This window comes from Megalopta genalis, chromosome 2 (assembly GCF_051020955.1).
Source record: "Megalopta genalis isolate 19385.01 chromosome 2, iyMegGena1_principal, whole genome shotgun sequence".
In the NCBI taxonomy this organism is placed as follows: Eukaryota; Metazoa; Arthropoda; class Insecta; order Hymenoptera; family Halictidae; genus Megalopta; species Megalopta genalis.
The window spans coordinates 37083940-37107789 of NC_135014.1; the positions used below are offsets into that span (position 1 = coordinate 37083940).

General features: G+C 39.2%; 5 protein-coding genes and 1 long non-coding RNA gene across 23 annotated transcripts in view; 4 read left to right on the forward strand and 2 right to left on the reverse strand.

The window, feature by feature from the left end:
- The first annotated feature begins 386 nt into the window (after positions 1-386).
- Positions 387-7761, forward strand: LOC117225480 (short-chain dehydrogenase/reductase family 16C member 6). Of its 8 annotated transcripts, XM_033479071.2 has the most exons (9): positions 4046-4712; positions 4790-5021; positions 5115-5274; positions 5565-5719; positions 5853-6030; positions 6098-6227; positions 6298-6421; positions 7056-7181; positions 7249-7761. In XM_033479071.2, exons 3-9 carry the CDS (start codon positions 5134-5136, stop codon positions 7316-7318), a joined length of 924 nt encoding a protein of 307 aa, XP_033334962.2. In that variant the 5' UTR covers positions 4046-4712; positions 4790-5021; positions 5115-5133; the 3' UTR covers positions 7319-7761. The 8 variants fall into 8 exon arrangements, with proteins under 8 accessions (XP_033334959.2, XP_033334966.2, XP_033334965.2 ...); XM_033479068.2 differs by lacking the exons at positions 4046-4712; positions 4790-5021 and adding an exon at positions 387-855; XM_033479075.2 differs by lacking the exons at positions 4046-4712; positions 4790-5021 and adding an exon at positions 1189-1213.
- LOC117225478 (ketohexokinase) lies at positions 5702-10175 on the reverse strand. 4 transcript variants are annotated; one of them, XM_076519294.1, is made up of 6 exons: positions 9513-10175; positions 8504-9100; positions 8000-8425; positions 7045-7920; positions 6512-6725; positions 5702-6400 (listed from the first exon to the last, which is right to left on the reverse strand). In XM_076519294.1, exons 1-3 carry the CDS (start codon positions 9653-9655, stop codon positions 8026-8028), a joined length of 1140 nt encoding a protein of 379 aa, XP_076375409.1. In that variant the 5' UTR covers positions 9656-10175; the 3' UTR covers positions 5702-6400; positions 6512-6725; positions 7045-7920; positions 8000-8025. The 4 variants fall into 4 exon arrangements, with proteins under 4 accessions (XP_076375409.1, XP_076375408.1, XP_033334956.1 ...); XM_076519293.1 differs by having other exon boundaries at positions 6541-6725; positions 7045-8425; positions 9513-10173; XM_033479065.2 differs by having other exon boundaries at positions 5702-6460; positions 6541-6725; positions 7045-8425; positions 9513-10173.
- A 3-nt stretch (positions 10176-10178) lies between these two features.
- On the forward strand, positions 10179-16334 carry Sym (symplekin scaffold protein). 4 transcript variants are annotated; one of them, XM_076519278.1, is made up of 16 exons: positions 10179-10295; positions 10861-11057; positions 11145-11378; positions 11451-11737; positions 11804-12033; positions 12106-12291; positions 12361-12803; positions 12877-13149; positions 13226-13409; positions 13482-13723; positions 13790-13968; positions 14041-14201; positions 14285-14420; positions 14518-14882; positions 14981-15058; positions 15141-16334. In XM_076519278.1, the coding sequence occupies exons 1-16, from the start codon at positions 10218-10220 to the stop codon at positions 15246-15248; spliced, it is 3381 nt and encodes a 1126-aa protein (XP_076375393.1). In that variant the 5' UTR covers positions 10179-10217; the 3' UTR covers positions 15249-16334. The 4 variants fall into 4 exon arrangements, with proteins under 4 accessions (XP_076375393.1, XP_033334949.2, XP_076375394.1 ...); XM_033479058.2 differs by having other exon boundaries at positions 15162-16334; XM_076519279.1 differs by lacking the exon at positions 10179-10295 and adding an exon at positions 10311-10646.
- Positions 15670-18157, reverse strand: LOC117225479 (17-beta-hydroxysteroid dehydrogenase 13). Of its 2 annotated transcripts, none has more exons than XM_033479066.2 (7): positions 17884-18157; positions 17492-17668; positions 17255-17419; positions 17030-17182; positions 16708-16967; positions 16513-16638; positions 15670-16450 (listed from the first exon to the last, which is right to left on the reverse strand). In XM_033479066.2, exons 1-7 carry the CDS (start codon positions 17926-17928, stop codon positions 16384-16386), a joined length of 993 nt encoding a protein of 330 aa, XP_033334957.1. In that variant the 5' UTR covers positions 17929-18157; the 3' UTR covers positions 15670-16383. The 2 variants fall into 2 exon arrangements, with proteins under 2 accessions (XP_033334957.1, XP_033334958.1); XM_033479067.2 differs by lacking the exon at positions 17884-18157 and adding an exon at positions 17727-17842.
- A 152-nt stretch (positions 18158-18309) lies between these two features.
- Positions 18310-19149, forward strand: LOC117225483 (uncharacterized). 3 transcript variants are annotated; one of them, XR_013032802.1, is made up of 4 exons: positions 18310-18516; positions 18650-18736; positions 18877-18929; positions 19008-19149. It is a non-coding gene; the product is annotated as an uncharacterized LOC117225483 (long non-coding RNA). The 3 variants fall into 3 exon arrangements; XR_004491521.2 differs by having other exon boundaries at positions 19020-19149; XR_004491520.2 differs by lacking the exon at positions 19008-19149 and having other exon boundaries at positions 18312-18516; positions 18877-18994.
- A 2261-nt stretch (positions 19150-21410) lies between these two features.
- Positions 21411-23850, forward strand: part of Lapsyn (Leucine-rich repeat activity-regulated protein at synapses) — a 94261-nt gene continuing 91821 nt past the window's right edge. For both annotated transcript variants that reach the window (XM_033479079.2, XM_076519295.1), the window contains exon 1: positions 21411-22396. Coding sequence is in view for 1 of the 2 variants with exons in the window: in XM_076519295.1 (XP_076375410.1) it covers positions 22348-22396 (49 nt within the window). In the remaining variant the exon portion in view is untranslated. The remainder of the gene's footprint in view (positions 22397-23850) is intronic.

Sequence of the window (23850 nt, forward strand, 5' to 3'; positions counted from 1 at the left end):
TCACGGTCAACGCTAACAATCGCATCACGCAGTGGCCCATACGCGGCTAATAACAATTTTCTGTACATCAAGAGAACTGATGCAGTACACACTGTTCCTTAATAGACTGGGTTTACTGCCTGACCCACTGCCGCGGTACAAATAGTTCCGCGCGACTAACAGGATTGCAATTAACCTTGATCCCCAGGGATCACGAAGGATCCATGTTCTCACACAGTTCGGAACAATCAGCTGACAGAGATTCTAATCGGTCGTACAACACATTCGAAGAATCTGTAGCGGAGAACGCTGGCGAACGCCATAAACACCTAGTGCGCGTGCTTCGAAAGACGTGCGTGTACGTACGTGCTTTTTCAAATACGCTACAGCGGTTCTCCTCATAGTGGATCACGCTGCGGCTTCGTAGCCATCATCGAAGCACGGCAGATTAAAATTTTACCTGTCGATGGACGTATCGTGCCCCGTATGGGGGATCGATGAATTGGTGCATTGACCCATGGGCCGAGTATAGTCGGATCAGTTTCGCGCGTCAAATTCAATTTTCATCGCGGAGAATCGTGGCAAAAACGGCTGTAACCGCAAACGAGAAGAGAAGGAGTATCTAATCGTCGAATTAGATATCGATATCATTTTCTTTTTATCCAATGGCATTTTCGTTCGGGCCGATTACACGTCATTTTTATCATCGTCACTCTCCCTCTGCAAGCATTTATACATTATCACCAGCGGCTGGCCGATAGCTTAGTCGCGACCGTTTTGCCGGCACATCCGACACGCCGTCACATTTCGCAGCTGATAGAGTAACCAAGCTATCGCGACGAAACCGCTACATACGATGGACGGACAAAACAATTGGTAAGTCGGACAATTTTGCGACATTTACCTACACCGACTTAGCGAAATCCGCGAAATTTTCGTGTCGCGCAGGACTAGCGGAATTTCGCGAATCGTTCGATTCGCGAAGCCATAAATCGGCGGGAGAGCAGATCCTCGAATGATCGATATTCGGAAGAAAACCGGCCGCGGGCCCGTTTAACGGGTAAACGTCAGCACGCAGCATGCATCGCAAAACGAAAGTGATTGTGTAAGCGATATATAAAAGCCGGTATAGCATTGCGAGCGGTTCGGTCGCATGTACGAGGAAGAACTGTACGCAGTTTCGCGCGTGAGATGCTGTTACCAGGACAGCGAAAGTGAAGACCGCGCATCCACGGTGATATTTTTCAATAGAAAGGCTCTCTCGTCTTTTTTTTTTCTCCGCTCCAACGTTATCGTGCTTTTTTGGGACCACCTTATCCGATCTCGGGGTCATCTCCGCTTGCTCCGCGTCCGTTGAATAACATTCGGCTCCTTTCCACACTCCATACGTCGCTGCAAGAAAAACATACGTATCAAGGTTGGAGACAGCAGCCAGTTTGACCTTCGGGTGCGATATATAACAACGGTTCACGTAGTACTCTTTTTTCCGAAAAGATTTTTGGAGCAACGTTCAATTTGAGAAGCTCGCCTTATTTGGAACATTTTCGACACCTTCCTCACGATAAGCAAATCCTTGCTGATAACGCGCAGCGAAAACTAGGTTGATTTAGACAGTTGATTAGACGGTTGATTGGGCAGTTGATTAAACGATTACTAGTACTGATTTTTATAGCAGATTGTGAATCTATTTTATTATATTTTATCTTATTTTATGTGTACGTGTATGTATCTTATTTTATGTGTACGTGTATGTATCTTATTTTATGCACATATTTTACGATATTAATAGATCGTGAATCTCCGGTGGTCCAGGATCACTTGTCCGGTCATTCGTATGCATTGCCATCATGCAATTTATGCTTCCTGTTGATCTTCCGTTTTGTTGATGCGAAGGAGAAATAAAAGAACAAATTATATACTTATCTTGCATGCTCACGCAATTCTTATTAGCATTTGAATGGTTTTTAAAACAGGATGACTTCCTCGGAATTGGACTCTAGTCAGAAGCTATATCGTGTTTTACTGCCAATTAAAGTATAAAACATATAAGAATTTCCGCGCGATGTCACGTCACACGGCTTCGCGGCCGCTTCTATCTGGCAGACCTGCTCGCGTGCCGTTCACGACATAAACAAAATAATACATGGGTCTCGCAAGACCCGGCGTCCGCCAGCCGAAAGTTAACGGCCAATTCTCATCTCCTATTTTCCTGAAAAAATCTTATCTTTCGTCTTTACTCTACATTACATACTCTTGTCCACTTTACAGTGGATAACGAGTAAATTAGAAAAAATTTTAATTAATTACGAGTAAAACGAAAAAAAAAGTAATTAATTACGAGTAAATTAGAAATATTATATATTTATGTTCACTCTCTCTCTCTCTCTCTCTCTCTCTCTCTCTCTCTCTCTCTCTCTCTCTCTCTCTCTCTCTCTCTCTCTCTTGTCTTATTCACTTGTCCAGTAATTAATTACGAGTAAATTAGAAATATTATATATTTATGTTCACTCTCCCTCTCTTGTCTTATTCACTTGTCCAGTAATTAATTACGAGTAAATTAGAAATATTAAAAATTTATGTTCACTCTCTCTCTCTTGTCTTATTCACTTGTCCAGTAATTAATTACGAGTAAATTAGAAATATTATATATTTATGTTCACTCTCTCTCTCTTGTCTTATTCACTTGTCCAGTAATTAATTACGAGTAAATTAGAAATATTAAAAATTTATGTTCACTCTCTCTCTCTTGTCTTATTCACTTGTCCAGTAATTAATTACGAGTAAATTAGAAATATTAAAAATTTATGTTCACTCTCTCTCTCTCTTGTCTTATTCACTTGTCCAGTAATTAATTACGAGTAAATTAGAAGTATTATATATTTATGTTCACTCTCTCTCTCTTGTCTTATTCACTTGTCCACTGTGAAGTGGACATAAATATATAATATTTCTAATTTACTCGTAATTAATTACTTTTTTTGTCCACTTTACAGTGGACAAGTGAATAAGACAAGAGAGAGAGAGAGAGAGAGAGAGAGAACATAAATATATAATATTTCTAATTTACTCGTAATGGAAAAAATTTTTCCATCAATTAAACATATAAATAGAGAAAGGAAAGGTCCCTCGGAATGAAAACAGAACCAAAGTTCACGTTGATACACAAGTTTCTTTGCAATATGCAAACTGGTGTTCCATTGCGAGGTGTCCATAAGTTGCATAGTTGTTCGATCTTGTAAACGTTTACCTTAAACGGTGCTTGCCATAGTGGCGATTCCCCAACCAGTTTGAGACAGGGGTTCGCGGCCTTTGATGCGAGGGCCGGTCCTGGTTCAGTATCTTCAACCAGTGCACCGCCACCGACAAGGTGTTCATATTGTACCTGGTTCTCGGTTGATCGCCTGCAACCCCGCTTTAACAGCGATTTCCCAGCGAAATCGACACGCGATAGGAGGGTGCAACCACCTACGCAGCTGCTATTCTCGCCAATATTCTCGATCCTCCTATAGTCGAGCAGCCAGCAAGAAGATTCACCTCCGTAGTGACCAGGGGGCATTATAAGCAGTCGGTTCAGTCGCGATTCGAAGACGAAGGGAACCGGTTCGCCAGATTCCGCCGATTTTTCACCCGAGCGATCCACGCCGACTCGGTGAGGCTTCTTCGAGTATTGTGTTCATGCTCCGAGAGGGTCGAAGTGTTTACCTTCGCCAGGGAAAAACGTTAATCCGTGGTGTTTGAAACATTTGCGTTCTCGACCTCGCGCTGGAAGAAACATAATTCCTGGCCGAAGAGCGCGGCGTGGCTATTTACGTACATGAGAATACACGCGTCTGGTGTTCCGGACTAATTATCGTCCGCCCGGAGTCTTCGTCGATCAATTCTAATCGGTTCTTCTATCGTGCCGTTTCAGTGTCGGTTCTTGCACGAGTGTTTGCGTTTTCTGCTTCTATTCCTCGTGTCGCGGCCGTTTAACGGGCATCGCCTTGAAACTCATTTAACTTGATTGCATTTCACGCATCGGATAAATTCGCTGCAAATGTTTGTAATTATGCTCGTTCATGTGTACATGAAGTCACCGCTTTCTTCGGCGACGATCTCTGTGGTGTTCGGTTTACACGAAAACGATTTTTCTGTAACCCCGCTTGGACGTTTATTTTAAGTCAATCCGCTCGTAATTGTCAGAGTTTATTACGCGGATGGAAGTAAACAATTTATTAATACCAGTTCGGTATTATAAATTTCACAAGGCTGATTCGCATATATTTTTATCCTTAACTGATCGAATGAATCGGATCACTGTTATCACGTGTCTCGTCTTCGGCACAGCCAGTCCACACCGGATATTACAAAGCTCCGCAAATATTAGAACGGTTATTTTCGACTTCTTTATCAAACACTAAATCCAGGAATCTCGAGATTTCTGGTCCAAAGTCCGCTAGTACCCAATCACTATCAATATAAGATCGAAATATTATTAGCCCTCGATAGTTATCTGAATTTCGTAGTTTTCGTTATCTCCTGTTACATAAGAAGCACTTCTCGTAAGAAAAAGCTGTAAACAAAGCTAGTTGATAACCGACGTTATCAACATCTTATTTCACAATCGGAATGTTGATCACTCTCCTTTCTTAAGATCGCGTCAAGTACCAACCGGAATTAACTGCGTTATTCAATTGTGGCTAGAGGAGTGCGAAAACTTGAAAATATAAAATCGAATTCTACTTCTCGATCTGGTCAGTTCCATCCGAACGACTCGGTTTCTTTCAAAACACCGCAAATCTTCGACTTATCACGGTGCCTTCGGTTGCAGATTTCGAATCCCGAGAAACGCACAAAAACATAGATATGCGTAATTAAAAGGCGACATCCGATTTCTGGTGCTTCCACAAGTCGATCCCTGTTTCGCAACCGGTGAAATTGAAGGCTTTTTACATAATCGCGTTCGGTCGATTCATTCGTTGGTGCCCCATACTTGCCGGTACCGAATTCCGATACGCCGGAAGATTGTAAAGATAACCGGTTTGATAGCCGCGAGTCAGGAAGTTTGTACTTTACTTTGATAAGAGCTATCTTGCTGGTCAATCAGGAGGCTAGTGATTCTTATTAGCGAATTTGGGATTTTTCGAATTTTTTAGGGAAATCTTCCGTGAGATCATGGTGAAAGTGTCCGGAGGCGCGCTGCTCTTCGTGGAGATCCTGCTGACGCTCCTGAAGATTCTCTACTACACCGGGGAAGGGATCTACAGGTTATTCGTCCCTGTCGAAGAGAAGAGTGTGGCTGGAGAGATCGTCCTGGTATTTAGCGATTAACTTTCCAGTAGCAAATGGAAATCATTTGTTCGATGAACTTGCGCATCCCTAGAACTTCCGGAAATCGTTTTAAAGGATTGTTCCGCTTAAATGATGTAAAATCAGCCCGTACATTTGAAAATGGCGTCTCGTTCGATCGAGAGCCACGTTGTAATATTTTCTCAATGATTTTTATTAAATGTTTGCTTACCTAAGGACGCCTGTACGTAATTGAATTTGAAACAGGCAGGATTGAGAGTATGGTAATGAAACTCTCCGTTTTACTTTCTGCGTAGGTTACTGGTGCAGGTCACGGAATTGGCAAGGAATTAGCATTGAAATATGCATCACTGGGTGCAACAGTTGTCTGCTGGGACCTGAACCAACAAGGAAACGACGAGGTAGTGGAGGAAATCAAGCAATTAGGCGGGTCTAAAGCCTACGGCTACAAGTTTGTATTTCCATAATTGATAACTTCCAGAACTGGAAATCAACATATGCAAACTTATAAGAACTAGTTTAACAAGACTGGTCGTGTTTGCGCTCAACTTTATCTTGGAATTGATATTAATCTTTTGTGATAGATGCGACATATCGAACAGAGACGAAGTGTTGAAGGTGGCACAGAAAGTCAAGGAAGAAGTCGGTGATGTGACGATCCTTGTTAATAATGCCGGCATCATGCCATGCCATACCTTTATGGGTCACTCATCGGAAGAGATCAAGCGAATATTCGATATCAACGTGTTAGGACACTTTTGGGTAAGCATGTGGCTCTTCAACATCTCTGTCATCGGATTTTCCTACATTTCTTGCATCTTGTCCGCAGACTCTGCAAGCTTTCTTGCCTAGTATGATCAAGAAGAACCACGGGCACATCGTTGCCCTGTCGTCAATGGCCGGCGTCGTCGGTCTCGCGAACCTGGTGCCATACTGTGCCTCGAAATTCGCTGTGAGAGGTGAGAATTTTTTTCTCTTGCGCTGGCTTTATCTTTCGTTGTTCTATCATGGTTCTTCTGGTAAATGCAGGATTGATGGAGAGTCTGAATGAGGAGCTTCGATCGTCGTCCAAGGACAATCCTTCAAATTTGCAATTCACCACCATCTATCCGTACATGGTGGACACTGGCCTCTGCAAGAAGCCAAGATTCAGGTAGGCTAGTCCGTTCCGGTTTACCTCGCTGAACCAGTTCTAATTCATTGGTATTAGATACTTAAGTACAGTTACGCGACGAGAACTTACAGAGTTCCTCCGATTTCATGTAACTGTACCTAGTGTGAAAACGATCGGTCGGAGTTGTTAATCAGATAACGTGTGTTCGCATGCAGGCTCGATTATTGGACCAGAGGTGGGCACACATTCTAAAACGAATAAATCAAACTAAATGTGGCGAGCATGCGAGCCGCTCTATTCCCAAGAATAACTTGTGTCAAAGAATCACCGTCCGTGAAGTTCTCTGAAATTAAAAACATGTACAAAACAGGTTCAACGAGTGGAATATTATTGATAACGTGATTTTTAAAAAACAACGACATGATTACGATAAAAAGTATTGCACAATGAAATGAGGATCGTAATTAATTCTGTTGGGAATCGAGCGGCTTGTACGCTATTCGGCTTAGGAGTTTACTACTTGCATGTTATTCATTGTAACTGTCGGTTTGAAAACCGCTTTTAGGTGCATTGTGTAAGAGCATCGAGTTTTGGTACGAGCTCTAATCCGAATAAAATATGCGTGAAATGATGTACGGTGAAGTAACCAATACATGGTATACTTTTTATTCAGGTTCACCAGCTTCATGCCACTGGTTTCAGCGAAACAGGCAGTTGAAAAAATAGTTGCGGCGCAGAGGCGGAACATCCGAGAAATATCCATTCCCGCGTACTGGCTGTATGTTAACTGTTTCTTAAGGTAAGGTATATTCCGTCGGCGATTCCTGATCGTATTCGATAAGTTGACACGGTTTGCTTCTTCCCAGATCTTTTCCTGAAAAGGGCCTAGTCGGCGTGGTGGACTTCTTCAACTCGGGCGTCGATCCGGACAGCTAACGAATGTCCCCGAGATCTATCCACGCGGTTAACAAAATAAAAAAAGAAGTCTTGTCAATGACCCACGTAACAGCTTGTCAACTATAAACAAAAAAAAAGGAACAGCTTGTCAACTATAAACAAAAAAAAAGAAACAGTCTCGTTTATATATCTGATCGGTTTTTTTGGTATCATCGTGTGTACAATTCTGTTTATAAACTTGCAGATAAGTTTTTGATTAGGGAATGGAACTCCTTGGAATATTCCGTTCACTGTCCATCACTATCTTCGAACACGGTCTAACTTTCTTTTTTCTCTTGTTGTTGGTGCTCCGCAAGGAGTTGTGCATAATATGTGTAAACCTGAAAAAATATTTCTTGATGCGCAAGAAAGAAGCTTGTATTTACTTGAATGTTCTCTTTTCTTTTTTGAATGATTCATATTAAATGAATGTTGCCTGGTAACCGTCTTTTGGTTGTGATTTACATCCTCGGAACAGTCGGTAAACGTGCAGACACGAGTAACAACATCAATAGAATTTATTTTATCTGAATCTGATCAAGACACATAGCAAATTTTAAGATAAACATGAAGGATTATCGACACTTATTTTTAAATAGAGTCTATAAACATTAGAAAACAGTTAAGGCTTATATAAAATACCGTAAAAATAGGTACAAAACGTAGTCTTAAAATATTTACAGTATCGCTTGGGTCTATCAGTTCGGCTAGCTGTTCAACGCGTTTTTGAACATTTCGTCTAGTTTGCTGTAGCCTTTGAAACCAACTTTAGCGCCGGCCACTCGGCAACCAAAAGTCACAGCCGCATGTAAAACGCTTTGCGTAATAAATTCAGTATGGCTCCATTCTATGCTTTCTATGTTATAATTCTTTTTAATATTTCGCTTATAGTCCTCGTCGTTCGATTCAATGGACTCGGACATTCTCTTTTTCATGTAATCTAGCTTAGCTTTATTTAAATAGTGCAGCACTGCTGCATTGAAGGTATCACCAGCACCTAAGGTGTCCACAATTTTGTGCGGTGAAAAGGCAGGCGATTGTACTATAATGTTGTCTGGAGTCTTTGCCATAGCACCTCGATCTCCCCAGGCACAGATTAAAGTTGCTCTAAGAAACATAGAGTCACTAAACTATTCCTACACAGTAGAAAATATATGATTTATAAGTAAATCTTGAAACACATACCCAGACTTGGCATCATTGGTAACATATTTCAGAGTGTCACTCATATTATCGTGCCCCCTACTTTGAGCAAAATCCTTAGATATAAATGCCACATCAACGTATGCTAATAAATCTAATAATTCTGGTTTTGGATTTTCTAACTCCACACTAACTGTGATCGGCATTTGACTCCAAACCCCTTCTTTATCTACGGAATCTTGACTGTAACTCAACATATTATTATAATTTTCTACACACTGCATCATGGACAATACTTCATTTAGATTTCTGCCTTCGAAATGAATCCAACTGTAGTCCTGCAGACGCAATTGCTCGAAATTTTTCAATATCAATTCAGGCATTGAGGGATTATGATGTAAAATTGTACGTGAACCAGTGCTTTGACTTAGAATAACAGTGGATGTAGGACATCCTATTCCTTGCACCATGGGGCAGTGAGAAAAGTCAATATTGTACTTTTTCATGTCATTTTGCAGAAAATTTATGTGTTCATCCAAACTCAAGGTACCAAAGAATTCGCATGAGGTTCCCAAGAGGGAGAGAACTGTGCAGGTATTGGACGCATTGCCTCCCCTTTGCCATCTGTAGTCTACAGATCTGAAACATGATAAAATTAGTTAAAACTTTAAGAAGTTCTCTAATATTATTATATTCTAGAATATTATTACTTTTGGATACATTATGAATCATAGTAATATACTTCTGAAACTTGTTTGATGTTATCATTGATTGTTTAATATTATTTTTTTAACTTCAACATAGAAAAGTGGGCAGTAGAAAAGGTATAGGTTTCATATTCAGTAGTCAAGTTTATCAGTACGAATATTAGTTGATTATGAACTTATAATACGTTCGAAGCAGTGCTCGATTTTTAATTACATTCTATTGATTCATTCAAACTATCCGAAAGTGGAGCAGCGTTCAAATGTCATCTTCAAATATCAGCTGATTAACGGAAATGAAAGATGAAAGATGACATTGCGCAATCGCAAACGGAAGAAAAACTTACCTTTGATCAGAATCCTCCTCGGGATACTGCGTGCATGTTTGGACGATGTCTAAACAAGTCAATCCAACACAGAGAACTTTTTGTTGGTTTGACTCTGCAGTAGAAGACATGCCAACAATTTTCTCGTAGAAACTCGAAATCATAGCAGTTTTTGATTCCGAACACTAAAATCACATCACATTCCTTCCGTGCGGGCAACAACAGGCGACGAAGTCCTGACCTGATTAATGAACTAATGGAGATACCGACACATGTATACTCAGTACTTTCGTTTCATTTATACAACGTTCCTCTGTTATCTTTTAGATTACGTGTAGGCGATCAAGTCTCGACTCGACCTTTGACACGTAGCATAGCGAAATATCGATAACTTTTAAAGTTGCTGCAGCTTTTATGCCAAAAATAACGATAACAAGTTTCAAAAAATATGTAGAAGTAGCTGCGCAACAAACAATGATATTGTGTTCCTCGAGAGTCGAGACACCACATTACGCAGTACATATGTACTACATATAGGTATGTAGCACACCTTAGGCGTCTTCGACAAGTGTATGTGTTTACAGACTGAAAACAAAGTCATGATCCATGATATGTTCTCAACCTTCAGTGTCACGAAACAGACGTTAGTTGCTATTGGCGAACATTGTTTTGTTTCACGATCTGAAAGTCGAACTTGATGACGGAATTCAATTTCCCGCTTCTTTGATGCAAAACGATCGTAGCGCTTGGCTACGGCTACACAACTATAATTGCATATGTGTATGTACATCTGTGGCGTCTATAGTAAGTGGTAAAAATGCCAAGATGGCAACTGAAGCTATTTCGTCCGATGTCGAGAGAACTTTTATAATTTGTTGACTTAGAATTCTGTATACGATTATCGAAATAATTCTCGTGTAAAAAACGCAGAGTTTTAGCTTTATTATATGAAATATTCTTTAACTCTGAAATAGGCTTAAACTAGCGGTACGAGTAATCGTATAGCGTACCCGGAGTTGCGGCATACGATTCGTCTGACAGCTTCTTTTTCGATCATTTTTGTACACGTTTCATTTTAATTTGTTTATTTAGAGATATAATATGGATCCTCGAATACATAGACGATCAGAGTCTGAAAAAGGACCCGGTGATTTGGTCAGTGTCATAACCTCCAAGAGATGCTTTCATTTAAATACAAACAGATCGTTTTGCATATAATTCATGACTTTCTAACGATTAACATTTATACGTTCAATTCACTTATCATTAAGAATTTTTATATTTCTTTATTCAATAAGCTGCATATAAGTTGCTATTATTACTGAAATCGAAAGAAACTAGGTATTTTATTTTGCATGAAATTTTTCAGATAGTTGAATGGCTAAACGAGGCTTCTTTGAGTCCAGCAGAGGACGTCAAAGTCTCAAATATATGTAAAGTCCAAGAAATCTTAGTAAACAAGGAACCGCAGTTACTTCCATTATACTTGGACGAAGCCCTGCAATTTTCCTTAGATAGACATACTGAAGTTAGGAAAACAGTCACAGGTTTTATAGAAGAAGCAGGGTAACTTTCGTTAAATATTGCATTATATATTGCATTATAATCATTGGTTTGATCATTTAAGATTTATTGGTTACATTTAATTTGCAGAGTAAAACAACCAGAAATAATTCCACGTGTAGTTCAAATACTTTTAAGACTAGTTGCTGATGATTCATCAGCTGTAGCTAAAAGAGCTTTAAGAGCCAGTGGCAGGATACTAAGATCTGCATTGAAATGGATATCCGTTGCCACTACAGTTACTCCAGAAATGGAAGTAGCTTGGGGTCAACTCAGTGCTCTTAAAATACAAATTATAAATATGATAGATAGTGACAATGATGGGTAAAATAATTATTTTATTATTCTCCGGATCCACTTGATTACTTTTGATTATTAATTGGTTTTATGTTTCAGTATTAGGACGCAAGCTGTGAAGTTTCTCGAAGGTGTTGTTTTAATACAAACATACCCAGATCCAGACTCAGCTAAGAAGCCAGATGACTTTTCCTTAGAAGATATTCCATTAACTTTAAAAATAGCCCGTAGACGAAAGCTAGAAGAAGAGGCTAATGACGTAATGGATTTATTAATTAAATTTCATGGATCACCTCATGTTAGCAGCGTTAATTTAATGACATGCATGGGCTCCCTAGCATTTATTGCTAAAACAAGGCCCCAATTTATGCCAGGAGTAATACAAGGTATGTATGGCCTAAAAGTAATAAACGCTTGCACAGACTTTGTAACTAATAAATTCCAATTTACAGCTCTGCAAAGGCTGCAAAACGATTTACCTCCAACATTGTCTGACTCTCAAGTAACTAGTGTACAGAAGCAACTAAAATTAACTTTATTAGGTCTAATGAAACACCCCGCTAGTATAGAATTCGCGTCTACTATAGCTAAACAATTGACACAACTGGGAGCGAAAGAACAAGAAATAATCAAGTCTTATCCAAAACCGGAGGATATCCGACGCATGAAAAAGCGACATCAAGTAAATTCGTTATTAACACGAATTAGAAGCAGCGACGAGAATTTATTGTTTAATAATGCATGTAATTTTTAGGAAGCGGCTGCTGCTTCTGCTGCGAAACGCCTTAAAGTTGAAGCTCCCTTAATACCGGATGAACCAGAAGTTGTACCCACCCCAGTACCTCCTCCGAAATTACCAGAATTATTGGAACTTTCGGAGAATTTCATTTCTGAAAGATTAAGTGTGGAGATTGCTACAGATTTAGTAATGGATAGCATGGTAAATAACGATTCTCTAACAACGATCATTAATTTAAAATCTCTTCTCTTAAATATATCTTAATTGCAGGCCTGGGTACCAGATTCAATGACAACGATCTTTCAAAGAGAATATCAGCCTACATCAACGACCGACATCAACGTTCAGCGGCAAACGATTGCTAAATTGTTGGCCGTGCAAATTAAGCAAGCTAAAGCAAAGAGAAAGAAAGAAGCTAAGGACGAAGATGCTGTCATGGAGGATCTGATAAAGAATCCCACAATTAGCGTGGCAGAGGCGAAACGTGAAAGAAAGCGTGAAAAGGACAGGGAGAAAGAAAAGGAGGCGAAAGCTTCTTTAGAAGCTCATGAAAAGTCGTTAGCAAAAGCGAGAAATCGTCTAAAAGCTTTGAAGTTATCCGAAATTACGAAGCCATTGTCAAAAGAAGTGAAAGAGAAAATGTTATTAATGGCGGTTAATAGAATCCTCTCGTCCGAGAAGACAGCCGTATTTGGCGGCGTTGCAGCCATACGGTAGATTAATTTGATAAAATATTATTTTATGGAACTGAAGTTTAATTTGTATTAATTTATTATTTCATATTAGGTCCAAGATATTAACGACTTTAGCCGCAACATTTAATCCCTATATTAAGGAGGCTGTATTACGATACATCACCGACGACATGAGAAATCGTTTGGATTTAGCTTTAGGTTGGTTGTACGAAGAATATGCGTTACTTCAAGGTTTCCAAAGAAGAACCACGCTATGCACGAAGCCTCAAGAAGCGCCGCATCAGGCGTACAATTTTCTGTTATGCACTTTAGTGTCGGCGATCGATCTAGTTCAAGGGAAAGATCGGGATACATTATTGAATAGGTAACAATAAAAATTCAAATAGAATACCTAACATTTGTCACTAGATATTATAAAATGCAAACAATTGATTGAGTAGGTTATATCTGGAAGCTCCCCTAATTACGGAAGACGCCGTGGAGGCTTTAAAAATGGTGTCTTCCGAGGAGACCAGAGGGCTGGCACCATTGCAGTTATTGAAGGAAATGGTTATTCGGAGACCTACGAAGCAATTAGTTTTCTTAAACGTCTTATTGTGTCATACTGGACACGAGAACAACACGGTAAGCAATCTCTATGGTGTGCTGTTTAAAACAATCTCAAACTTTTAATTTTCTGTTTACACTTATATATAGATAAGGGAAGCAGCAATACAATTAGTTTGCGAGCTATATAGTCGTTCTGAGTTAAGTAAACTTATAGAAGAGTATGCAGTCCTTTATTTAGGCTTTTTGCGACTTCATGCACCACCAGAAATAGTGTTTGGACAAGACCGAGGTAGACCACAAATAGAAACACAGTGGACAGAATCGACAACAAGAGCATGTCTTGGATTGTATCTTGCGTTGCTAAGCGAACATCAAGATTTGATCCATGAGTGAGTTGCAATAATACATTAAAAGTAATTGTGAATTTTTACTAATAATTCTTTGAATTCTGTTAGATTGGCAAGAGTTTATACATCGATGAGCGCAGATGTAAAGCGCATGGTTCTGCGATTAGTGGAAGGACCAGTGAGATCTCTAGGAATGGGCAGTCCACAATTACTGGCTTTAGTTGAGAATTGTCCGAAAGGAGCCGAGACACTGGTTACGAGAATTATCCATATTCTTACAGAGAAGTGTACATAACTCTATAATATCATGAGGTGTGCTATCAATCTTTAGATATTTTAATATATTATTTTATATTTAGCTGCACCGAGCGCAGAGTTGGTTGCAAGAGTGCGAGAACTTTATCAGACTAGGGTCTCGGATGTTCGGTTCTTGATACCGGTATTAAACGGTTTAACAAAGAAAGAAGTTATAGCTGCCCTCCCAAAACTCATAAAATTAAATCCCATTGTTGTCAAAGAGGTAACTGTTTCATCTATACTTAACCTTGCATGTATAAATTTAACTCAAGATTGAATATTATCGGTTCGGTGACTTTTTCACAGGTGTTTAACAGATTACTGGGAACACATAATAATGACAGCGGTGTACCTCATACGTCTCCTATTACACCCGCTGAATTGTTAATAGCCCTACATAATATAGATCCAAGTAAAGCAGAATTAAAAACCATTATAAAAGGTGTGATAATGCTCAATGTTGGTTGTTAAGGGTGCAACGATTTTTAATGTTTTGTTTAACTTTTGTTAAACTTTTGTTTAATAATATCATTTTTCAGCTACTTCGCTTTGCTTCGCAGAGAAGCAAGTGTATACGCAAGAAACAGTGGCCGTTGTCATGCAACATTTGATGGAGATGACACCACTGCCTACGTTGCTAATGCGCACGGTGATACAAAGTTTAGCACTGTATCCAAGGTTAAGTGGGTTCGTTATGAACATACTTCAACGATTAATTCTTAAACAAGTTTGGAAGCAGCCAAAGGTTTGGGAAGGTTTTGTCAAGTGCTGTGAGCGAACACAACCACAAAGTTTCGCTGTCATTTTACAGCTTCCTCCAACACAGTTGGCAGAAGCGTTGAAAATGTCGAGTAATTTGCGCGCACCGTTATTAGCACACGTTGAAGCTTTCGCCGAGAATCAGGTAACTTTGATATTTTCAGTATTTTATATTGACCATGGATGTTGTTCTATTTATTATACATATATATGTATAAAATAAACTGAATTACTGTTTTATAGAAAGCGCACATTCCACAATCGATAATGGACGTTATTCAGGGTAAATCACCTTGCGACATGCATGATGAATTTGATATTGTGAGTAAAAATGCTTGTATATAATGAATTGATCTTTATATTATCGTAAAAACTAAATAAATATATGAACTGATCCAAACAGCTTTCCTCAAATTTCTTGCAGGCTCCACCCGGTGATTATCCGATCGAACAAAAACCAGAAACAATGGAAACTGATGTTTCAGAACCAGCACCACCTGGTTTAGATTAGCATAAACTTATTCCAGTGTTGGGATCTGAATCATCATCTACAGATTGTCCCAACTTTAACGAATTCACACTGTAAATCATAAGTATTTTTCTTTTTACACCGTGATAAATCTGAAACGTTAGATTCACATATTCTTTGACTCACACGTAGAATGTACATAACATCTCGGATCTACAGTTCTTTGATTGAAAAACAAATTGATTTTATTGGTTTTGTAAATAGAATTTACATGATCAAACGTAAGAACATACATACGTATGTTGATTTCACGGTATAGTATACTCTCCATTACATATCGAAATTAATTGAATCGAAGTTAATTTTTCGGCTTCCTGAGTATCACGAATCTACTTCTGTATAAACATAATGTTTTGTTTTTTTCATTTCAACAGGGATCAAACAAGATTATTATAACCAAAAATTTATATTTGTAAAAATATATTTATTAATACTTTCATGAAATATATAAAAATATTGTTAGAAGACATGCAAATATTATTGAGAAGTTACAAATTTGTAAATATTTTGTACACAGTATAGGATATGTAATCCAAAGTGCACTATTATATTGAACAATAAAAAAATAAATATTTTGTCACGTTGAATCATAGCAATATCGTGTACATAGATATAGATCATTCTTATGATACAAAATGCGATAACGTTTTCTATCTGTTGCACAAAATATATGTGATTGACATTGTGTACAAAAAAAAAAAAAAAAAAAAGTTACTGGAAACAATAATCAACTTAGAGTTACATTAGACTTCTTTGCAGATGTCAATCTCAAACAGTAAGTATGACGACTGTTTTTTAGATTCTGATTTGTACTAAAATAGTGCCATGAATGTGCTTATAAAGTTTTATACGTTGCGTGCGTGTCTGTTACTGCATCGATTAGTGAATTATCCTGTTGACTCGTAATTAATTCGCATGTGTGTCTTACATACGACATCTTTATTCCATGTAAATATTCGCGTATATGACACTGAATTACAAAACGGAAGTTACTAAAAGTTACGTTACTGAAAGGCACTTTGAAAATCGAATGATGTAAAAACAAAAATAAAAATTTTCTTATACAAATTTGAGACTTCTTACGTAAATTACCCTATAATGCAGAAACAATCGAACATTATCCAAAATCAACTCCAGTATCTAAGAAGTCGCGCAACATGAACGATGCCGATTTTGGAAGTATTCTGAAAGTAAGAAATAATAGATGCATGCGCGATATTTTTAAGTGTATTAATTATATGCTCACCTGAGGATGTGTTTCAAATACAACAGATACCCAGGTATGCTGAACTCCACATAATTTCGACGGACTCCATCTAAAATTTTCTGAGCCGCTTCCGCGGCAGGCATTGTGCCCAGAAAACTCGGTATTCTACAATATGAAAAGTAAGAACATGACTCTTTTTGTAGGATCGCAGTTTTTGTTAAGAAGAAGTCTTACCTAGAACGAATATCTCTAGCTGATTCTGCATCTATAATAAATGGATAAATATGGACTAATGTAACTATAACGTCACAATTAGAATGTCTTAATTCAGTATGAAGTGATTCAGCTAGTCCTTGAATAGCAAACTGTGCAGCAGATAGTAAGACTCTGCTCGAGTGCTCAGTAGTAGCACTTGATAGACCAGCCACAGAAGACAGAAATACTATGTGACCCTTATTTTTTGATTTCATTGAAGGCAGAATTTTTTCCAGTAACTAAAAGTATCCACAACTGAGATTTACAAATTGATATTTGTGTATAATGTATGCATACTTACCCAAAAGTAGCTAATAATTGTTAAGTTGATTGTGTGAGTTACGTCAGGGTCAGGATTATTTTGAAGCAAGGATGCAGGACTTGGTATAGAACAATAAAAAAGCATTGTAATATCACCAAATCTTGCTTGAATGCTTGCCACAGTATTGATCAACTGTAATTGATTATTAATTTTGTTATCAAAATAATTTACCTCATATTCCAATGTTATCTGTAACAAACTTACACGTTCCTTATTAGTGATATTGCAAATATATGGTCTTATTTCACCTAATGCGTATTCATCCGGGATGATATGACCATCTACTGTATCTATACAAGCAACATTGACACCCCATTTACTTAAAAGAAATGCCAGTTCTTTGCCTATTCCATGTCCACCACCAACAACCTAGGGTAAACAGAGATGTTTTACAAATTATATACATAGTTTTTAAAATAATTCAAATGAGTCTATATATACCACTGCAACTTCTCTAAACACTTTTTTCTGTGGTGGAGGGCAGATTGTTCCATATATTGCAATTAAAATTTCATAATTGATCTTGGCAAAAAGTGTTATAAGATCACACATTAGAATAAAAAGAGAATATACTCTGAGTAACATTTTCGGTGGTCTGAAACTTCTCCGTATTATATCCTGAAAAAAATAATTAATTTTAGTGATTAACTTGAAACATTTCTTGCAACACACGTACCATTTTCTTGAAACAAATAATTCAAATCTAGTGTAAACACAATCGTGTTAAGAAACGATTTGGATGAATGAATCGCGAGAAACAGGCTTTTATTTAATCGAAATGTATGTATTAATTATCATTTTGAACTTTATGATAACATGTTGTGTATACCTACCGTTCGAAAATCTTTAACTGACTGCCGATAAAGGTACACAAACATTCGCTATGAATCGGTAAATTGGTTCGCCTGGAGGTCATTCGAACAAGATTTGAAATTTCAAATACATAATAAATTTCTAAAAAAGTGTACCGTTTACTTCGCAACTAGCTAATAAGTACATTACAAAAAGTTGTTTAAATTGAGTTTCTTGCATATAAACATTCAAAACAACGTGTTATTATTTTAATGCATCATATATCTATAGTAGTAGTAGAAGTAGTAATTTATACATAATATATTTATATAATTTATATTATCCAACATATACATAGTCTATGCAGAAATAATAATTTAAATGACGATGAGCTGCAAAGAAATTTATAAACGCACGCGCAGGGTTACTTGTATGCATACATGGCATACAGAGCACTATATGTTTACGAAAGTGGATTCTAGATACACTACCACAAACGACATCGTACACCCTGTTGTGTGGACATTTTGGAGCTGTAATCGGTCTGCTTACATCAAAAAACTTTCCTTAAAATGTGGTGGTTGGAGATACTTCCAAGTGTAGCTATAATAACAGTCGCAACTTTAATTCCTCAATACACAGCTTACTATATAACGCAATGGAAATACCGAATCGTGAGTAATCTATGCAACTTAACCTATATCTCTAACATTTTGCGTAACAGATAATTTTAAAGATGTTTCATTAAATTTTCCTCGTTCTTTCGTGTGCTTTAAGTTGTAGTTACATTTTATTTTCTCATTACAGCCAATGCGCAGATCTCTGACTAACACCTATGATATCAATATGAATTTGAGGGATACTAACCTACACGGGCAACCTTGGATAAGGGCAGTAAGTAACTTTAATGTTTTCTATCATTTAATAATGATATATTTATTTTAGTTTACTATACTTGCTATGACATTGAACTGTAGAAACTCTTTATTTTTCGTCAAAGAAGTTTATGTAATGAAACTATTTCTATTTTACAGGGTCTAGAGCAAATCCCAGACAAATGAATCTAATGTACGGAGTGGTATATCATGTTAGTATTAAAACCCATGTAAAATACAACTTGTAAAATACATATTTATAAAATGTTTTCCTTCATATGATCTCTCAGTTTATCTTGCAGTTTACAGTGCCAGTTTACACCGTACCTTCTCCGCTCCAGTTATAGCAACATTTTGCAAATACGTTACACAGAATTTAGAAATAGTTTGTATTCTTAAATGTTTAAAAATAAGATTCCAAGGGAACATAAAGTAGTCTCCGATAAATCAGTTCACGTTCTACAAAAACCCGCTTTACGTACGAGTGAACATCCGAGTTACATTTTCTTATTAGGAGAAATAAATTGGTCAGAGTAGTAGCGCAGACGTTTCAAAGGGTATTTCGTGTATCTCATAATCTGTTATTGCGATGAGATTGTCCTTTGAAGGGAGCGTCTATGCGAGGAGTGGTTTGCGCAGTTCTGGTCACGGATGTTCGGAACAAAACTCCTCCGTAAATGAAAAATTAATAACTGCAAAGTAGTTCTGTCAGAAGGAATGTTATTTCGTGCCCGCGTAGTCGGACAAAGCAGACGTCCAGCGTTGTCAGACGCGGCGTTGCGTCGGGAAGAAAAGAGAAATATTCGCGGGAATTCGTATTTTCTCCGCGCGCGCGCGAGAGAGAGAGAGAAAGAGAGAGGGGAGGACCGTATTTCCGTTATTCATTTCCTCGGTCCATTTCCAATATAACCGTGGCGCACACCTACGCGCGCCGAAAATTCTCACCATCTCAAGTAAACTCGGAAGCGGCACGCGAGAGTCTTTTAAAGGGAAAAAAGGCTCCAGGTGTTCCGGACGTCGATGTCCTTTGTTTTCACGCCATTATAGTTCTGAACCCCTCGAAAATATATAAGATCGCCCCCTATGCGTAGCAGACAGAGATAACGAACAATAGGCAGCCGAGGGGACGGGCCTTTGAACCGGGAGCACAAAGGGCGTTACAGGTATACACGTACGTGCATTTTTCACCAGGAACGATGATAAAAAAAAAAATAGAGAAGCAGACAGAGTTAATAGCGATTATCACGGGACTAATTAAACTGTCACGGAAAAGTTGCAAAAAAATTTTTTGTCTTCATTTGCAGGGGTTAGCGCGGCCGCATCTAGGACACAGGAATGTTTGAATATGAAATATTGTTAGTTCGACGTGTGCGTAGCGAAATTTCGTTCACAAGTTCCCAACAAATTTTTGCATTTTAATTATATGATGTGCGACAAAGGTTTTCCTACAGTACAAACAATTCTATTAATATTTTCAATAATAAGCATTCTAAAAATATTTACGTTGCTACACACAACACGTTGGAAAAATTTTTCTTTCGCAATATGTATGTAAATAATTTTCTCGACGACTGGAAAACTGCATTACATTGTATTGCGTCACTGTAGCATGATTCGTGATCATCACTGATACGAGATATCGTTTATATAAGACACTGGGTATTGCTTTAAAAAAAATTGGTCGCCATTAAGAGGTACTAGTCAATACACTGTAATTGATCGTGATCGTAGCGATTTGTAAAGAATAAGATAGCGTCTCGAAATAATCGTATTTTCTAGATAAAGTGATTGGCAACGTTTTCTCGTAAATAACTATGTCATTGCATTATTGTCGATTCGATAGGAAACGTTCTACTCGAAGGCCATTCGATCTTGCAAGATATAAAATAAAGAAGATATCGTTCGAAATAATTGCACTTACTCATCGATTACTGTTCGCCGCAGGATATAATCTCGGTTTCTGAGATAGGAGCACTTAGAGGCCGAGAGATAGTTTCGGAGATTTAACGGATCTTAAAACGTTTCCTGTGCTGGTACGTCAGATTCGGCTGAACGAAACTAGAATTTATCGATTCCGCCATTCATCTCCCTTACGCGATACCCGAGACCCCTTTCGACCAATCCCGGGGTTTGAGATTTTTGATTCTAAAATTTAACCGCCACGCAGAGGTGTTTCAGGAAAAAGGGCGGCCAAAATTATTTCCCGCCATCGTGTTCTCTTTTTTCAAAGAATCAAAAGAATTACAGTTTTATCACAGAGAAATACTTACGAACAATATATTACTGAAGGCATTAGTTGTATATCTCAATTTTATCTACCCTCTAAAATCCCGATAAAATCAATTTCACTCCATTAAACATTCATTAGGACACGTGCCTTCGAGAGAAATAATCGAGTATCGATTCAAATTGGATGGGGCAACTTTCGCCCAACTTAATTAAGAAATTTCTTACTATTATAGATACATATATAGCTTGCCAGTTTGTGGCTGGATCTAGGACCGTTGCGATCGTTTAAGTAACAGGTAAATATCAGATAAGCGTCGCCTTACATTATGACGAACCGTTGCTATTTGTCTATCGCATTATGACGGATAACAGGTGTTCGATTTGGGATCCAATCACGGCAAAAATCTGCAGGAAAATCACCGCTGCCTCGAGATACGCTCTCTAGCCTATGGCGGAGCTTTAAATCGGTCTTGGAACTCGGCGAGCGGGCCGCAGTCTAGCGCGAGACGTCGCGGAAGCAGCATCGTGTTCGACGCGTCGCGATCTTCCCGTCTACGATCTTCTGCCGATCCGTTCTTACGATAATCGGTCGACTCGCCACGATTTCCCGAAATTCCACCGATACCTGGCCCGGTTCGCGGGAAACGACCGAGACGCGTGAAAAAAAAGATCCCCTCGGGAAGAATTCGCGCGGGAATTGGTTGGAAAGCGAGTCGCGTTGCAAGCGCATCTGTCCGGCAGTTGTTCCAACGGTTTGGAAAGGAACCGGCACACGGTTTGTCGGAGCAGAATCTTCGGGACAAGGGAACGGCGTGCAGGCGAGGCGAAGGATTTCTTCGAATCCCCCCGGGAGAAGCAGGGACGCGTTCCCGCAACAAGTCCTCGGACACGTTTTCCATTGTTTCGGGGCCGCGTTACTCTTTTCCTCGGCGCAATTAGCTGTTCCGTTATTAGACGCGTACCGAGCCGGAGGTCTTGTTCGCAGTGTGCTCGCATAAATACATAGTGTATCGACGAAAGTTTCGGTCGGTGTTCACGGTCAACCTGTTAGTCATGTGGGAACGGTAAAAACGCCGCTCGGGCAGGAACTCTGGAAGAGCAGTTTTCTCGGGGAATGGTATAACGATGACGTAGTGTGGAACCTGCTCCTCGTTCCGGGCAAGGATACACGATGCTCTGACGGGTAGGTCGTCCCTTCGCTCTCTCCTATGTTGTGGGCTCGTGCGATGTTTGTTCCCCGGTTCCGCGAACGGTGCAACATGACCACCACCACCACACTGTGCTCGAAAACCCGTCGCTCGAACTGCTCCGCGAACGAAACACTGTGAAATTGTTCTCTTGGGACTCCGGTGAAAGGAATTCGCCTAAATCGAGGCACGTGAACGCTCGTCGATCCGGATCATGTGGCGTTTTCCAACGATCTCCCCGGGACGCCACGCTAAGAAGATGGGTAAGTGACTCGCCGAAATCGTTACAGATTTTCCACGCGATTTCGATAATCGATCGCCATCGATCTCGCGACACGTTCAGCGCGCCGGAAAACTATTTGCATTGTCGCTTCTACGTGGCTGTTTCCCGAAAACTCGACTTTTCGGACCACTTTATCGTGTTCGATATTTACGTTTGTGACACGGTGCTTTGACAGAGGACAGCCGCGGAATGTGTGAAATAATGCGCCTCGATAATTAGATTTCCACGACTTAAGAAATCCTCGGACAGCCGACGCAAGTATGTATCATCCGATTGTCGGAAGGGCCTATGGCCTTCGGTGACGTTTTTCAACGCAGAATGTAACTAACCTGTGTTGCTTCTTTAGAACGACAAGACTGAATTTATTTATGCTCCAATTAAGGAATTACAACCTCGATAATTTCCAGATAAATCATGTGAAAAACCGGTTATTTTGACCGGTACGGCAGGTTTACTGTTGAACGAACGCGTCCCGACGTAAAAGGAATTGCGACTTAGTTCTCGAAAAAAAAAAATCGATCGCGCGTCGCTCGTCCAAACATGTGCAAGCACCTACGACGCGTTTCGTAATCGTCGTCGAACATTTTTCCTCGACGAAGCTTGTTTATCTTAGCGATTTTCCTCTTGCAAATCCGCTCCGCAAAAAACACGCGTGCAGAGAAATGCTGCTAGAGAATTTTCGTCGGATATTTTCGGCCCAAGGACACCGGGTTCCAATTACCGATTACCTGTACCGTTAAGTTTTCCCTCGTTCTGCAGCTCCGAGGGAAATATTAATGGTTCTTCTGAGAAAGCTTGACAGCGAAAGCATAATCCTGCACCGGGCATTGTGTTCGCAGCGTTAGACGCCCGACGCGTTCCAATATCGATTCTAATCCAGTGAGTCATGGCGATCGGATGATTTAAACAACGCTATTCGATACCGTCCGCTATTAATACCTGGAAAAAAACTTGTGTCACCTATGGCCAAGGATTTCGCGTGAAAAAGCTAGCCTTATTTTAATTTCATAACTCGAAAGTCGCGATACGAATAATTTTTAAAGAATCAAGTCGACGCATTAGCTCTTGACGTGTCGCGTCCGCCATCTTGGAATTACGGTTTCGAAAAATCACCGGCCATGCTTTTGCTATTATCACGATTATATTTATACAGAATGTTACAATTAAATGCATAAGCGAACGCAATTGATAGTATTGGTTGCGAGAACATTTATTTGCGACGGAACAGTCATTTTTTGTCGTGAATCCTGACACAGCGCGTTTAAATATTTACAATTTTCGCATCATTCTGCACGGTAAAATGCATAAATTTTTCTACGCGTACAGTCGTAGAGACTTTCACGTTGCGACGATCGAGACTGGTACGTTCGGAAACAGCCGTTGCTAGGGGGGAACGTGAACAGTGTGGCATTTTCTGCGGCGTATTCCTGCGAG

Bases quoted from the DNA above. Each gene is read 5' to 3' on its own strand.
- LOC117225480 (XM_033479068.2), top strand. From the start codon at position 836: ATGGACGGACAAAACAATTG. The intron at 5,275-5,564 runs GTATTTAGCGAT...CTTTCTGCGTAG, and splicing joins TGGCTGGAGAGATCGTCCTG to GTTACTGGTGCAGGTCACGG. The intron at 6,031-6,097 runs GTAAGCATGTGG...TCTTGTCCGCAG, and splicing joins ACGTGTTAGGACACTTTTGG to ACTCTGCAAGCTTTCTTGCC.
- LOC117225478 (XM_076519294.1), bottom strand. From the start codon at position 9,655: ATGATTTCGAGTTTCTACGAGAAAATTGTTGGCATGTCTTCTACTGCA. The intron at 9,101-9,512 runs GTAAGTTTTTCT...ATCATGTTTCAG, and splicing joins GAGGAGGATTCTGATCAAAG to ATCTGTAGACTACAGATGGC. The intron at 8,426-8,503 runs GTATGTGTTTCA...TATGTTTCTTAG, and splicing joins ACCAATGATGCCAAGTCTGG to AGCAACTTTAATCTGTGCCT.
- LOC117225479 (XM_033479066.2), bottom strand. From the start codon at position 17,928: ATGTTTGTGTACCTTTATCGGCAGTCAGTTAAAGATTTTCGAACG. The intron at 17,183-17,254 runs GTAAGTTTGTTA...AATCAATTACAG, and splicing joins ATATCACTAATAAGGAACGT to TTGATCAATACTGTGGCAAG. The intron at 16,968-17,029 runs GTAAGTATGCAT...GGATACTTTTAG, and splicing joins CAATTATTAGCTACTTTTGG to TTACTGGAAAAAATTCTGCC.
- Sym (XM_076519278.1), top strand. From the start codon at position 10,218: ATGCAAAACGATCGTAGCGCTTGGCTACGGCTACACAACTATAATTGC. The intron at 11,379-11,450 runs GTAAAATAATTA...TTTATGTTTCAG, and splicing joins ATAGATAGTGACAATGATGG to TATTAGGACGCAAGCTGTGA. The intron at 15,059-15,140 runs GTGAGTAAAAAT...TGATCCAAACAG, and splicing joins TGCATGATGAATTTGATATT to CTTTCCTCAAATTTCTTGCA.